The sequence below is a fragment of the Aspergillus puulaauensis genome, chromosome 7 (assembly GCF_016861865.1).
Source record: "Aspergillus puulaauensis MK2 DNA, chromosome 7, nearly complete sequence".
NCBI lineage: Eukaryota > Fungi > Ascomycota > Eurotiomycetes > Eurotiales > Aspergillaceae > Aspergillus > Aspergillus puulaauensis.
Window position 1 is genome coordinate 2,519,672 of NC_054863.1, and position 12,333 is coordinate 2,532,004.

Here is a 12,333-nt window from a genome sequence, read left to right on the forward strand (position 1 = left end):
ATCACTTCTCCGAGGTCGCGAACGAAACGAAGGCCGCTTTGCAGCAAGGGAGAACATCCTGAAACCCCTAGCTTTATAATCCCTTTTCGCTTCTCTGTCGGTCACCGGCTTGCCGCGATAAACCCATTCTCATCTCAAGGCATGATGGCCTCGCTCGTGGAAGATGAGGACGACCGAGATCTCGCTGGTGAGTCTCCTCCGCAGATCATCTCACAGCCAGAAACGAGAACTAACTAGCCGCCAATGTGCTAGGCTCGCAAGATGGAAGCTCGGATAATGAGATGGAGGATGCCCTCAGAGATGCGGACGAAGGCGGGGGTGACAATGAACCGGAGATGGACGTGGATGGCGACGCAGACGACCAAGATGCGCAAGATGCGGCCAGCCCCTCAAATGCGAGCCATGCATCTGAAAGTGCCGGGGGAGCAAACCAACAAAACCAGGATAACACGACGACAACTTCCGTTCCAAACAATGCCGCGTCCGATCTATCTTCTGTTTTTCATCCGAGCGTGCGTTCCGAATGCCTAACAGCTTCCAGCTATGATATAGTGCCCACGACAGCTGCGCCACACAGTACATCGATCAATGCCATAACAGCGACAGCAGATATGAGGTGGGTGTATAGTGGAGGCTCGGATGGATACGTGCGGAAATTCAACTGGGTGGATTCGATCAACAGCAAGCTCATGTTAACTGTGGCGCAAAGACATCCGTTCGTGGATAGTGTGATAAAAGCGGGAGTTGTGATGACATACTGGGAGAACATGGATGGCAGTGCATTGTCACCAGTTTACTCGCTGGCCAGTCAAAGCGAAGGACTCTGGTTGTTGTCCGGTTTGGAATCTGGCAGTATCCGACTGCAGTCAACTCGTCATGATGAAGGCAAAGAGATCGCGTTATTACAGCAACATACTTCAGCTGTGTCGGTTCTGTCTCTGACGTCTGACGAGAAATCATTACTTTCTGGTAGCTGGGATAAGCGGATTTTTGATTGGGACCTCAATACAGGCCAAACCCGACGCGCCTTTGGGTCGAGCGCGCGTCAGATCTCAGCGATCGAACTACGTCCTGAATCCAGCCTACCAATCCCCAGAGATACATCTGAATTTCAACAACCCAACGGAACTTACTCATCCAACAATCAAGCAAGCGCGGTTAACAGTTTCGATTATATGGACGCATCCAACGAACAGGGCGAGAACGGTGCTACAAACCCGCAGGCGGGGTCACCAGCAGACTCGCTCTTTGGGGGAGCCGATTCACTGTTCGGTGATGCCGATGGAAATGCTGCCGACGGTATGGGGTCGTCGACTAATGCATTCGGCATTGACGACGATGATGAGTTCGGAAAAGCACTTGCCAACGGCGGCCTCGCTGACGCCGATGCTCCTGGAGAACCAGACACACAGCCAAATGGTCTCTTCAATAGTACCTTCTCCTCCAATGACGCCGGTGGTATGGAGTTGAATACACCGACAGCCGCCCAGCCGTCAAACTCTCAGCCAACAGAGACACCAAATACCCAGCCCCAAACCCAACCATTAGCCAACGGCCTTCCTCACGCCGAAGAATTAGAACAGCCCTCACAGGACCAGGAACAGTCTCAGCAAACTCCGTTCGAGGCAACCAATGTCACCGATAATACCTTCCTCGCTGCATCAATAGATGGTACCATCCGGATATGGGACCGACGACAACCGTCCGCGATCGCCCGCATCACCCCTGGCAATTCCCCCCCTTGGTGTATGAATGCCTGCTGGTCCCCTGACGGAAACTACATCTACGCCGGCCGTCGAAACGGCACAGTAGAAGAATACAGCCTACACAAAGGCCTTCGAGAACCAGAACGGACCTTCAAATTTCCACAGGGGAGTGGACCAGTTACGGCTCTCAGGGCAATGCCTAACGGTAGGCACCTCGTTTGGTAAGTTTTCTACTATTCAAACTCAAATCTTTTTTTTTTTTTTTTTTTGCCAGCAGCTGACAAAACTCTTCAGCGCATCCCACGACATCCTTCGCCTGTACGATCTAAAACACGAACAAGCAACCCGCCATTCAACTGTTCCGTTCCTCATCATCCCCGGTCATCGCACAGGTACAGTTTCGCAGCTGTATGTCGACCCAGCGTGTCGCTTCCTCGTCTCCACAAGTGGTAATAGAGGCTGGGAGGGCAGCACCACAGAGGTCTTGTTGGGTTATGAAATCGGCGTTCCTGCTGCTCGGTAGCGTGGCCGGTCCAGTTCTATAATACCTTCTTTACATTGCTTCTTAGGAGGTAATACTATATGTACTATACAACGTGTTATTATAGCGCTGCTACGTACGTCTTCGGTGTTCTTTGTGGGTTGATATCGTCATATATACGAAGTTGGACAGGGTTAATATTTGAAGTTGCTATTAGAGACTCAAAATAAGTTTTGGAACTACGGTAATCTGCCTATCGTTCAAATCATATATTCGTACTCGTTTACGGAATATATACAACACACCCATCCATATACATAAATACCCAATTCAAAAATATATCACTGGCGCCGTCCAAAAATGCTGAATATATAGAAACATATGTTAATACCCAAAGGAATATCCGACAAGAATTCAAATATCATCATCAAAATCATAGTTTGATGCAACGTCGTCTAAATCAAGACCTTCACAAACCTCATATTGTTGTGCTCGCCAGGAGCCAAACAGTGGATTGTTTTTCCATTTCACCCGATTCTCATGGTCGCGCTCGAAGACGACATATCCAGGGTTCCCATCGGGGGTTTCTTCAGTATCCGATCCCGACCGTACACCCCAGGTCCCAGTAACGATTCCTCCGAATCCTTCCAATGCCATATTGGGAATATGGCCTCGAGCTTCGACGTGGCCGTGCTCAATATTATTAACAGTTACGAGATACACGGGTGGAAGAATTGCATCTCGCTCCGCACGCAGTGGCATAGATCTCCACGCCTCATTGTCGTATGACTCGACTCGACTCTTGTCGTGACGGAGAGGAAGGGGTCGATCAAGAAGCATGGAGTCTAGCTTGGCGGAGTCAAGGAGAAGCCCGGGTGTCTGAAGGTAGAGTACACCATCATACTGCATGAATTGGATCTGGCCTAGGCGGAGGAGTTTTGTGTCTGTCGTTTGATAGCCGGCTGATGTAGCTGCTGTCATGTCGATGGGTAGGAGCCATATGTCATATTTCAGACTTGCGGCCCGAAGTAGAGACAGAGCCATGGCGACGGGCTTTGAGGGGTTCATTATGTCCCAGTCTGAAGGGTACATAAAGAGGTGGTCTTGTATAGCACTTCCGTTCGTAGAGAGTTGTTTAAAGAACAGAATAGCAGAGCAAATGTCGGAGGGGTCTGGGTCGGATAAGAGCTGGAGGTAAGCATAGTTACCCTCTGCCCCTGGACTGGTTTCCGTTTCAACCTTGGGCAGCTCATCTTGTAGTTGCGTCCCGGTGTTTGAGTTTGATAGAGGATCTTGACTTCTTTTGTTGATTTGCCCCGCCGAGGCATGACGCTCTGGCGGTCGAATAACATGCTGGATAGTCCGAACAGATTGTTGTTGTAGTGCGTAGCCAGAAAGAAATAGTAAGAATGTAAAAATTGAAACCACTCCTGTCGATACAATGACAGAAACTGTGGAATGTGTCAAGAGCACCATGGCTACTCGTTGCGCTAGTATGGTACACGCATATGGCAAGGCCTGGTTGCTTCGGTTGGTTGCGTAACCCAACAATATCCAAAAATAATAATAATAATAAGGTCCAAAAAACTGAAGAACAATAATGATAATGGCAATACTGAGATGCAGAAGCGGGCAAGGAATCAATGATGATCAAATGATGCATATACTGGGGTCGAGTGAGATCGAGGCCTAATTGTTGATGAGATCTGGTTGTCGGTGCGACTATCGATAAGAAATGTCTTGGCATTTAGATCGTACACGTGACCTCTTTTTCTTGAGCTCTTTCCAGCGCCGACCTTTCTTAACCTCGTTCAAGTTTTGACTCGCGCCCGCCCATCTCAGGCGCCAACAAATAATTCGCCATGGCTTCACACCGCGCAGATGCTAGCACGCTCCTCGACAACCGGGGTTACACCGGTCCCCTTGTGCGCGGCCTCAATCCCGCAATGCTCTTCGAGAAGGCTGTTCGTGACCGAATAACAGAGTCCTACTATTGGAAAGAACAGTGCTTCGGTTTGAACGCCGCAACTCTCTGCGACCGGGCAATTGAACTATCCTTTATTGGCGGTACGTACGGAGTTTCCGAGAAAGCTTCGCCCTTCCTTTGCCTCGCCTTCAAGCTTCTCCAAGTCAACCCAGACCGCGATATCATCATGGAGTATCTGAATTTCAGTGACCCTGAACTCGAGTCAGTAGGGGGAGATGCGGATACATCAGCTGAGGAACGAGCACGAAACAGCGTGGTCAAACATCGCGGTGACTTCAAGTATCTCCGAGCACTTGCGGCGTTCTACGTACGATTAACTTGGGAGCCGGTCGAGATATACAAGACACTGGAGCCGCTTCTTCTCGATTATCGGAAACTGAAGAGACGGGTCCGTGACTCGTTCGTTCTAACGTACATGGATCAGTTTGTTGACGACCTGTTGACAAAGGATCGTATGTGTGGTACCAGTCTATGGAAATTGCCATCCAGGCAGCAATTGGAAGATCTGGATCTGTTGGATGAACGCGAAAGTCCGCTGGTCGACGAATTAGAAAAAATGGACCGAAGCGATGACGAAAATGGGCATAAAAGTGATACCCGCTCTGACGATGATTGAAGACGGCCCATCGCCTTTTGAGCTCGGTTTTTACGGTTACGAGCAATATTCGGGTAATAAGGGCCTCCCAATGTGGAGATCGCATCTTTGCCAGCTCTATCTAACGGTCAAACTGTGTGGGTGAACTGCCCATAAGCAGAGACACCCGCGGAACGACTAAATCGCACATTTGGACTGTGGGAATATTACTTCAATTACTGGACTCCATCGGGTGCATGGCGTTACTACGCAATACAGCGCCCCACCGGGTCCAGGCATCAGGAACCATCAGCGCGCCCTACGTCGTTAAGTAATGACTGGGACTGAGTGAAATTTATGGTCACCATTTATGCGAACGGTTGTTCGGTATCTGTTAATCATTCGAACTCTCAATGATGGAAACACCCACCGGATATGAAACCACATACACACAATAATAATTCTTGTACAAGATTTGCTCAACATGAATGATTGCTTTCTTTAAAACCCTTGCTGGCGATGCCACTTCTCCTGCCAATTCTTGAACCATGGACTGTCCTCTAATGTAGCCACCTCCCAGCCTTTAGGAGCAAGACTATTCTCCTCTTGCTCTCGAGCCCATTCTTCAAACTTTTTAAGGACCACATGCTCTACATGCCATGTGGCCTTATATTGGAGCAGATTTTCCTTTCCCTCCTTCATAATCTTCGCCACCAGCGCTGGAATACAAGGTTCGTCGCGGAATTCCGTTACTGGTGTGAACAGTGCTTTGAAGTTGAAAATAATGGCGCCCGAAAGAGGAAGACGACGAAGAGTCTGCCAGTCGACTCGCAGATGGCAATCCTCCAGCCGAAGATTGGGGTCTTGGAACGTCCGAAGCTTCTCATGAGGATCACCAGGGGGCATGTACAATGGTTCTCCGATCTCGAGGCCCCAGGATCCTCGTTGGATAGGCTTATCAACCGGCATCTTCGTGAAGAAACTACACAGGCATTAGAATGTTCTTTACCCCAGTACCTGGATTCAACCTACCGATCCATAGAGAGCTTCATCTTCTCTTTGTAGTCTGGAATAGGATCATGAATCTGATGGAGCTGAAGCCCAATTTTGCTCCCAACGTTCCATCCCAGTGCGGAGCAGATCACACCTGCGCGCAAGAAATAGTTCCCAGTCTTGTCATCGCGCAACATAATACCAAAGTCCTCAGGGACATTGTCCATGATTATATCCAACGGAGGCTTCGACCTAACATCCTGCTCCGTGCCGAGGATCTTGTTCTTGAAAATCCGCTTGTCAACCAACGAGAAATACTGGGGATACCTTGCGCAGAGAAACTGCAAAACCATTTCCATGAGCTCTTTGCACGCCAATTCCGATCCTGGAAGTGACCCCAGAACGCTCTTGCCGTGTTTCGCAAACAGCTCCTTACGCTGAGCGATTCGTTTTCTGTACGTATTCTCAACCTCAATCCACCAGTTAGGCTCCAGCTTCGTCAGTGCTACAATGCAGCGCGGTCAGTCAGCTTTGGCCATCTTGCGAAACATCAATTTGCATTCATACGACCCGTGCTCACCCCCGCAATTACTTCCTCGGTCAAAGATTGAAACTTGGTCGGTGAAACATACACATGGTCTGATGATAACTCCACCTAAATGGCCGATATGGCCTAGGCCGCGCCCTCTCAATGTCAAATTTATCATACGCCTCGGGCAATGGTACGTCACTAAGTGCCGCATAGTCAGGAAAGTCGCCCAGGGCTTTGACATCGGCAACCGAGAATCCAGTCGGCGTGTAGCGCTCCTCCTCGCAGTCGCGGTAATCCTCTATCATGGGCAGGATGCGCTGTCGGACTTCGTCCTCGGGGACTTCTTTGTACGGTAGGCCTATTGATGCAAGGGCATGACGACGTTGCGGCGGCAGGACATCTACGGGGGTTGCGGGTGTCTTTTGCTGCGAGGGCTTCTTTTTCTCTGGTGAGATTGAGCGCGGTGGGGTGTGGCTTGTTGATGCCCTGCGGTTGCGTATTCCGTGGATCGTGGGTATTCCGGTGCTGGAGATGAGGAGGCATAGAGCTGCAAGGGCGACGAGTGCTACTCCTGCCCACCACGGTTTATCTTGGGTGCTCAGCACATCCATGCTGGTAACAGATCATACGAGTGGGAGCTGCACAAAACAGAAGGAAAGGTGAAAGACAAATTAGTAGGCCATGGACAAACAAAGGTAGCCAAACCATAAGAGGAGAAATAACTCAGACGAATTCCTTTTTTCTTCTCTCATGTATTCATTCCAAGTGATATTACTCTCCTTTTATCTATCAATCCCTCCACTCCCAGCCCTCAGATCATTCCCCCTTTTCAGCAGCAGGCACGCTTCGACAATCCCCGTAGAGAACCATAGTCCATCCTACTATTAGATATCTAACTTACCCCGGACCCGGTCAACAGAAGGGGAAAAGAGACGAGGTGGCGAGGACGAGCGAGAGGGGAAGCCATGGACAGGCTGGGGATGTCCATTTCCCGTTTGGGTAAAAATGTCCCGGGAGCCCTACTTGGTAGGGCCGAGCTTCTTTCTGGGGTTACTTAGTAAGAAGGTTCCTTATCATGGGGCGAGATAGGAATAATATCTTGCGTTTTATTGCTTGATAGAGCTTGTATCAGCGGGGGATGGATACGGTAACCTTGGGGTCACTACTTTCGTGTTTCTCTATTGCGCATCTCCGTAGGTGGTCCTCATCTATTGCACACCACAAAACCCACTTATCAGGTCAAGTAGAATAACATAGGCAAAGCACTTACTGCATACATATACATCTCTCCCCTAAACCGGCCAATGCCTCGATTGCGATCATTGCCATCCTGCGACCAGGCGTATGTATATAAACAACGGAGCGGCCGCGAATATGGTCGTGGGCTATATGCATGCGAATGCCACCAGGCTATGATTGAACATGAAGGCGAAGAAAACCAAAATTCCAACATCAAAAACATGTGCGTTATATATCCTGGGAACTGTGCAAAAAGCAACTTGTTGTTTTTACCAATCGCATGTCAAGTCTCTTAGGAGGATATTAATCGGAAAGCTTCTTCGAGATCCATATATAAACGGACATAAGAGTAAGTGCCCAGCGTATCAGATTACAATGGCCTTCTATCGTGATCAAGTGGTTCTCATTATTACCAGTAGTGATAATTGCGCTTTTAAAATGTGCAATGGGGCCAGGCCGATTGTGCAGTGGTAGGAGTAAATCAAGTTCAAAATGCTTCCATTATGTTGGTAATACACTAATCGAGACACGCCGAGGAGAGATGATGTTAAAGAACTATCCCTCTCCCCTAGATCAATAACAGTTTGTGACAAATGGGTATCATAACACCGCTGTTTCGCCGTGCAAAAAATTCGAGTAAAGATAGGGAAATTCGATGCATGATTTAAATTTTCGACAATTAGTCGGGGTTCGTAAGCTAATGCGAAGTCAGTGCATGCGTAAATCAACAAGAACCCGAACGACTTACCCGGAGAACCGGCCGAGAATAATCTTCGTTATCCTGAAGCGAGACATCGCTGGCGCGACGACCGTTTGGATATAGTACCGCGCCTGTGTTCAAACGGTTATCCGTGAAGGTTGGCATGCGCTGGGGTGCACTTGATGACCCATTGGATAGGGTGTGACTGTGATTGTCCGCGAAGACCCCCTTGCCGCCGGCAAAGCTCATCCCGGAGCCTTTGCTCTGCCTACCGTCTATCGAGTCGTTCTGGTAGCCGGCATCCTGCCTATCACGCCGGCGCTTGACGAGGAACAGGATAATGGCAGCCACAATCAGGGCAATACCACCGACAACACCGATGACAATGCCGGCAATAGCTCCACTACTGACGCCGGATCCGCCACCATCGCTTTTCGAATCATTGGCGGTATCTGCTGCGGATGTTGAGCCGGAATCTCCGACTGTTACTGTTGTTACTTGGCCGCCATGGGTCTCAACTACGCTCGAGTGGGACGTACTTGTGGAGCTCTCGTCGGAGGTCGAAGACTTCACGGAGTTAGTAAACCAAACCAGACACTACAAGAGAATCTGGAGGGATATTGATAGGGTGGGTGTATTTAATGAATAAGACAGAATGTACTTACCGAATCGGTACTTGATGTTGACGACGCGCTCGCGGTCGAAGAGGGGCTGCCCATCTGAACATAGGCGTATAGCCCCTTCGATGCACTACCACACGAGTCGTCCGGGAATCCGGGGCAGCCATCGTCACAATCTGAGGTTTGGACATTATCATCATCGTTAGGGGCGATATCAGAGCACCAGCAGTTTTTCCCCTGCAAAATGGCAAATGCACTACCACTGCAATGGGTCTGGCAGTTACCATTCGATTGGTAAACGGAAAAGTCTGGACAACAAATTAGACACGAGCTGCTTTTAGCGGAACAAAGAACGACTCACTTGCAGCACCCGAACCCGTGCTATCCGTGGAACAATATGTAAGGTCGCTGGCGCTGTCTGCAGCAGAGATCCAGAGGGTAACCCATGCAAGCACGGCCCCCAGCGGTACAGAGAATAGGTGATACATGGCGGTAAACCGGTAAACTAGTCTCGCAAGAGACACGTTTCAATAGTGTCCCCCGAAGAGCGCTGTGCGTAGAATTTGCTCTCCTCTCCCAGGTGTCGGCCGAGATTCACAACCCCCCAACTACCGTTTAATGACAAACGGTCGGGTTCACAAATTACCCAGCAACAGCTCCAAGGGTATCGAAAACAAGTAGGTAGGAGATTTGTCTATCGAACGTGTGCGATCCGGATGTGGTTATTATAGTCGATTAAGTTGGGAGTGTCTCGCACTCGAAGGCCCTTTTCCTCTCCAATCGTCAGCAACCGATCGGAACGGTCTGTAACTCGTCAAGCGAACGAACCTGCGAATTCGTCAAGGCTTCCCTAGAGGCTGTTCAAGAATTTGTCCAACTAAAAAGCGGGCGTAATATTCGACATGGGTGAAACGAAAGTCCAAGACACCAGGATTAGGGGAGTGCCTCCAACATGATCCTCCCGGCCAGGAGAAGCGAGAAAACAGCAAAAGCGCCAGGCAGTGCCGGATAGGAGAGAAACGGGAGGTTGAAAACGAAAGAGTATGAGATGGGAACCAGTAAGGGGGGAGAAGGCACTGGGAGGGGAAGGTGAGGAAACAGAGAGGGAGCACCGGAGCAGTGAGACAAGAGACAAGGACAAGAGCCGGGTTTGCGAGCACGGAAGAAGTTGTCGTTGCTGCATACCTCGCTCGTACTAGCCCCGTACACATTGAGTGCGGGCCCGTTTTGTTGTCCCACCGGGCTGGTAATTCTCATTAAAATGCATTGCATCATGGCCTTCCCAAGCCACAGCCGACTGCGGCGTCGGGAGAAAGCTGGGAGTCTACTAGAAGTCTATATACGACATTTGAGCTACCGGTCTCAATTAATGGAGTGAAGAAGCCGTACCAGAGCAACTGAAGATGTTGCCTGCCCATTGTTGATGGTCGGTTAGTAATGGCGCAGTACTACCTAAATTAGCCACATTATTTACAAATACCTCGGATCAGTGCGATCGCGCAAAAATGCGAACCACAAAATTGCGAACCACAGAATCACGCCGGGTGGCACCAATGAGCGCAGAAAACCGGACTTGTTTACTCTTTGACATCTTGAGCCAGGGACTCGACTGAATTTCAAAAATATTTAACAGGGGGGAAATTGGCAAGGTCGGAATAGGGAGCAGCCGGTCCGGAAATAGCACAGGCACAAAATGAATTATTGACCCCAGCATCTTCGCTACGTCACCGCCGCAGCCACGCAAATAATTATCGCCATTTGGGCAGATGAAAGGGATTGTAATATAATAACCGGCAAATAATAACAGCCAGGAACACTTTTTTCACTTCGGATCATGAAATGGCCCTTGATGTCCCTTGGAATGGACGGCCCAAAGAGGAAAGGCAGCGAATACCAGGATTCCACGAAACGAGGATCGACGACTGCAGGCGCCGACGCAATCCTTGGACGTGGAACTGTGGAAGTTGTCAAGACGAAGGCTTCCATGGATGATGGAGCGTTTTGAGATAAGACCATCGTCGCAGATCGTGGTCCTTTAATTGGATGATCTGGCAAACAGATGGCGGATTGATTTGCAGCGGCCGCGAGTATTTTTATTACCAGACTGTGTACACGGTGTATTATTGTAATTAACTCCTGCCCAGTTTGACCACACTCGCCACCGCACAGGACCTCTTCTACAAGTGGAGAGGTGTAACACAAGTGAATGGCTAGGTCATTATGAGGATGTGCAATTTTCATCTGGCTCCCAGAATTTTGATACGCTGCCTATTCTCCGAACTGAGCTTCTGAGTGGTGAACCAGCCCAGCGCTTCCCGTTGCGCTTCCATGGCTGACCGTTCCATGAATCCGGATTCCACGGATATACAAGAAAAAAGCAAGTCGCATTCATGTGTTTACACCACTTTACCCTTCACTGACTCCGCCGAATCTTCTGCCTGACATCCCTCTGTCGATTTTAGATCGCTGTCCATCAGCCGATCTCCCTCAGAAGGATCCAGATCTATCGTTGCCCTATAAAATCAGTCTTTGTCGTTCCTATCGACAGTCTTCAGCCTTGACAACATTGTGCGCCTCAATCTCATGCAGTTAATGCATCCGAAACAGGGCAACGCCCTGGCAACTTTATCCTCGAGCCCTACTTTTGAAACATCATTAAGATTTAGATGGCAGAGATATTCAGGGGCAATAATAACATGACCGCGCCCTCTGCGAATGCCCGGCCTTCGTGGCTTTTGTTGATGTTCCCCGTTGGACGCTGGACTGAATAACCTTGCAGCAATGCGAAACAGTCCATATCATTCACAAGCACATGCAGGATATGCAGCGCTTGGCCAGAAGTATTTTCGATAATACGTCCGTACTTCTAGAGTGGGCTTGTTCTGCCACTCACGAACAACCGCTGCTGTCACGGACTCATGTCTTTGACCAGTCAGATGGTCAGTTGCCTTGACTCAAATCCAACAGAAGCGCCAGAGATGGCCCAGTTCATGTGCTTTGGACCCGGGCTTTGTGGGTTGATAGCCGTGACCCCGCCTTTCACATTCAAAGAAAGAATCAGAGTTCATGTTAGTCCTCGAATTGTATGGTCGACATCTCTGCTTTCCTTTCTCAGGTTGCCAACTTTAATGCACATTGCGAGGGGTAACAAGACTCTGGAAGAACATCAGCAACTGATATCCTGCCACGTACATGGTACGAGGTCAATGGGTTGGCTATCCATACGAATGTCAATCTGCGCACCACACAACCAGCCACTTTTCCCTCCCGTGACATGATATGTGGCTGGAGATGAATTCCGTACGATTACACAACAAACTCTTCGTTGTATTTTGAAAAACCGAAGTTTATCGAGTTTCTCCAAAACTCCCACAGCTGTGGCCCCATCGGGATTAGGAAGAGGTCCTTGTTATTTGCCGACCTCCACTCTTGATTGGGTTATTGCTCGCCTCTTTGCCATCGAGGCATCGTTTGTTTATATCGCCATGTCGTAGAATGGTC

General features: G+C 49.4%; 5 protein-coding genes across 5 annotated transcripts; 2 read left to right on the top strand and 3 right to left on the bottom strand.

The window, feature by feature from the left end:
• Positions 1 to 141: 141 nt before the first annotated feature.
• On the top strand, positions 142 to 2,229 carry SPT8 (transcription factor Spt8; the record flags this gene model as incomplete). Its single annotated transcript, XM_041695890.1, has 3 exons — positions 142 to 187; positions 253 to 1,927; positions 2,001 to 2,229. The coding sequence occupies 3 exons, from the start codon at positions 142 to 144 to the stop codon at positions 2,227 to 2,229; spliced, it is 1,950 nt and encodes a 649-aa protein (XP_041561575.1).
• A 372-nt stretch (positions 2,230 to 2,601) lies between these two features.
• Positions 2,602 to 3,663, bottom strand: APUU_70960A (uncharacterized protein; the record flags this gene model as incomplete). The annotated part of the gene is made up of 1 exon (XM_041695892.1): positions 2,602 to 3,663. The coding sequence occupies one exon, from the start codon at positions 3,661 to 3,663 to the stop codon at positions 2,602 to 2,604; it is 1,062 nt and encodes a 353-aa protein (XP_041561576.1).
• A 386-nt stretch (positions 3,664 to 4,049) lies between these two features.
• APUU_70961S (PRP38 family protein) lies at positions 4,050 to 4,790 on the top strand (the record flags this gene model as incomplete). The annotated part of the gene is made up of 1 exon (XM_041695893.1): positions 4,050 to 4,790. One exon carries the CDS (start codon positions 4,050 to 4,052, stop codon positions 4,788 to 4,790), a length of 741 nt encoding a protein of 246 aa, XP_041561577.1.
• Positions 4,791 to 5,249: 459 nt separating this feature from the next.
• On the bottom strand, positions 5,250 to 6,884 carry APUU_70962A (heme-dependent oxidative N-demethylase family protein; the record flags this gene model as incomplete). Its single annotated transcript, XM_041695894.1, has 3 exons — positions 5,250 to 5,730; positions 5,781 to 6,246; positions 6,374 to 6,884. 3 exons carry the CDS (start codon positions 6,882 to 6,884, stop codon positions 5,250 to 5,252), a joined length of 1,458 nt encoding a protein of 485 aa, XP_041561578.1.
• A 1,307-nt stretch (positions 6,885 to 8,191) lies between these two features.
• On the bottom strand, positions 8,192 to 9,320 carry APUU_70963A (uncharacterized protein; the record flags this gene model as incomplete). The annotated part of the gene is made up of 4 exons (XM_041695895.1): positions 8,192 to 8,209; positions 8,261 to 8,779; positions 8,878 to 9,140; positions 9,194 to 9,320. The coding sequence occupies 4 exons, from the start codon at positions 9,318 to 9,320 to the stop codon at positions 8,192 to 8,194; spliced, it is 927 nt and encodes a 308-aa protein (XP_041561579.1).
• Positions 9,321 to 12,333: the final 3,013 nt, after the last annotated feature.